This window comes from Oryza glaberrima, chromosome 6 (genome assembly GCF_000147395.1).
Source record: "Oryza glaberrima chromosome 6, OglaRS2, whole genome shotgun sequence".
Taxonomy (NCBI): Eukaryota; Viridiplantae; Streptophyta; class Magnoliopsida; order Poales; family Poaceae; genus Oryza; species Oryza glaberrima.
In genome coordinates this window covers 8521741-8524970 of record NC_068331.1, presented here as the reverse complement: position 1 = coordinate 8524970, position 3230 = coordinate 8521741, and the positions used below count along the sequence as shown (strand labels likewise).

The 3230-nt window shown below is 49.5% G+C and overlaps 1 protein-coding gene across 1 annotated transcript; it reads right to left on the bottom strand.

The window, feature by feature from the left end:
* Window positions 1-360: 360 nt before the first annotated feature.
* On the bottom strand, window positions 361-2199 carry LOC127777294 (3-ketoacyl-CoA synthase 6-like). The gene has a single exon (XM_052303870.1). The coding sequence runs from the start codon at window positions 2110-2112 to the stop codon at window positions 637-639; it is 1476 nt and encodes a 491-aa protein (XP_052159830.1). The 5' UTR covers window positions 2113-2199; the 3' UTR covers window positions 361-636.
* Window positions 2200-3230: the final 1031 nt, after the last annotated feature.

Below are 3230 nucleotides of genomic sequence, written 5' to 3'. Positions count from 1 at the left end.
AAGGGTATGAAAGAAATGTAAACTAAAATTTAATGGTATATATAGGAATAGGATCAAGCAAAACTTAGGGATAAAATAGGAATGGGTAAAATTTTAGAGGTATAGAGATTTTTTTATCTTTTTCTATAGTTCTACCAACAAATAACAGTTTTGCAAATTCCTATGAATTCACTTCCTGTTGGATTTAGTGAGGCGTGACATTTTATTTATTGTGTTTTTTACTCCTATGCTCTCTGAATCATGTATTCCAAAAAGGAGCCTTGAATCCTTGGCTGACGACTAACTGATAATGAACAATCAGACATTTGATTAAGAAAAGTCTAAAGGTTTTTAGTTCAGCAGAGAATTATTTTTATATTCCACACAAATCAGAACAATATTATACTACTTGTCAGCATCATGTACTCTGTAGCAGTCGATACAGGGAGACACAGTAATAAGAACTTAGTAAGTTACAACGTTTAGTTAGTTTGGTCGACAACTCAATTATTCTATAGGATTACGATTACTCTCTCTGCTTAGGAAGCGGATCCTACGTGAACTTCCTCCTGATGTGGTGGGCTCGTGAGCGGTTGGGCCCACATGTCAGTCATCATGTTTCTCTAACTTCACATCAAAGGATCCCAATCCCACTGCTTAGTGCTTGAGTACGTCGGGAATGTCCACTGGATACCTGTGGATCGACGTAGCCCACGGCCCGTCGGCGTCGCGCGCCGGCGAGATGCACTCCCACGCCGCGCTGTTGCACTTGAAACCGGAGCCGAAGCCAATCATCCACACGCGGTCGCCGCGGCGCATGCGGCCCTTGGCCTCGATGTAGGCCAGCTCGTACCACACCGAGCTGCTCGACGTGTTGCCGAACCGGTGGAGCACCATCCGAGACGCCTCCACCTGCTCGTCCGAGAGGCAGAGGCTGCGCTGCAGCTCGTCGATCACCGCCCGACCGCCGGCGTGGATGCAGAAGTGCTCGAACGCCGCGCGGAAGTCCGGGATGTACGGCTTGACCCTGCCGCTGAGCGCCTTCCGCGCGATGAAGGCGAGCGCGAACTTGAGCTGCTCCGACGCCGGCAGGACGAGCGGCGCGATGGCGGTGATGTTGGCCTTGAGCGCGTTGCCGGCGATGGTCATGAGTTCCTTGCTAAGGTTGATCCCGGTGTTCCCGTGCTCGTCCTCCTCCTGGAACACGCAGTGGTACGCGCTGTCCTCCGCGGCGGTGAGCGTGCGCACGACGTGCTGCAGCCGGAACCGCGCCTTCGCCGGGGACGTGGACAGCAGCGCAGCCGCGCCGCCGATGCGGAATAGGCAGATGGGCAGGAGCATCGCGCGCTCGTTCCCGACGTAGTAGTTGGGCGTGATGGTCTCCGTGGAGACGACGAGCGCGCGCGCGCCATGCGGCGCCAACTGCAGGAGGTTCCTGCCGAGGCCGATGGAGATGGGGCTCGCGCTGCAACCCATGCCGGACAGGTCCATGCTGCGGATGTCGCTCCGCAGCTTGTACCTGTTCACGATCATGTCGACGAACGACGGCGTGGGGCAGAAGAGGCTGCAGTTGACGACGAGTATGTCGACGTCGTCGGGGCTGATGCCGGTCTTGGCGAAGAGCTCGTCGACGGCGGAGAAGACGACGAGGTCGACCTCACCACGGGCGGCGTCGAGGGTGCAGTACTTGTGCGGCGGGATGTAGTGGTTCGCCGGTGGCAGGCACGTCTCCTCCCCGAGCCCCGACCGCTCGAGCAGCCGCGTCATGAACCGCACGCTGCGGTCGGTGATGACCGGGACTTGCTTGGCGTACTCGAGGAAGGTGGCTGCGGGGACGCGGCAGTTGGGCGCCGTGCGGAAGCACGCGTAATCGACTAGGTATACCGGTCGCGGGCGAAGCATGAGGTACATGGTGGCCGCGGCCACCGGGAGGAAGATGGCGAGGAAGAGGTGCACAGGCCTCAGCTCCCGTAGCCGGCCGATCACCACCTCCTCCGGCGCAAGGTGGGTCAGCGCAGCGACAGCGGCCGCGGCCAGGAGCGTAATGAAGATGGCGCGGACGTTGCCCACGGCGGCGTGGTAGTGGTACGCAGCCTTGAGGCGCTCGAGCAAAGGTGATGCCGCTGTGCTCATGCTGCTAGCTTGTTTTGCCTACGTGAGGAGGTCGAAAGTGCTATGTTAGGATTAGTACGCAGGTCGAAAGTGGTTAATTAGCCCTTGCGTGCGTTGGGTGCGTTGATTTGTATGTGTAATTAGGAGCCGACTGAGGCTGAATTTAAAGTTGGAGCTTTAACTAGCCGTACTATAGCCTCGATGTTAACCTAACATATATTGTATGCGTACAAATCCTGAAGGGTTTGCATATAACTGGTAATAGTGAAGTGGTTGGCTAGAAGAAGTGAGATTTATCCTTCTAATAAACAGTAAATTTTTCATAAATTCTAGTCGTTTCAAGCTTATAGCTAGGTATTTATTCAACCGCTTCCTGTCTACTTACTCTTTTAATAAACTAGGAAGGTAGCCCGCACATTCGCGCGGGCATGTACCGTACATAGGATAAATTTGAGAAACTTATAAATACAGTATACCAACGAAATAATATCGGCAAAGTTTTAAAATTGTGTTTTTTTAATGAATTTTCTTCGTTAGAATTGCACGACGAATTTAATTGTTATTTATAAAATTGCCTATTGGAGATTAGGGTTGGTAACTTACGGTATAAAAAATGGTACCTGAGACATATGACTCTTGAGATTCCATAGGAAAGGAGAGAAAACTTAAGGTATAAAAGACACTACATATACAACCATATATAATTAATGGCTCTACCCATTTTTTAGAAAAATTGATGATCAATTTGTTATTTGATGGCAAACATCGATTGGTCATAGCTATGGATAATTCCTCATAGGAAATTATGAGTTCCATAGGGAAAGAGAGAAAACTTAACTTATGAAAGACATTACATACACAACCATATATAATTAATGGCTCTACTGATTTATATAGAAAAATTGATAATTAATTTATAAAACAAAATATATGACCCTTGATTTTAGACCATTATTTCTAACCATTGGATATGTAGATTATCTAACATATTATGCAGAGTCCAACTAACCAAATTATTCGTCTTCCATCACTATGGACGGTGGACATATTAATTCGTGCCTCCGGCAGCATGCTCGCATCATCATACTTAGAAGAAAAAAAAGTGCCCGACATGTATATGCATAATACATATAACTATC

Excerpts from the sequence above, each read along its gene's own strand:
- LOC127777294 (XM_052303870.1), bottom strand. The coding sequence starts at position 2,112 with ATGAGCACAGCGGCATCACCTTTGCTCGAGCGCCTCAAGGCTGCGTAC.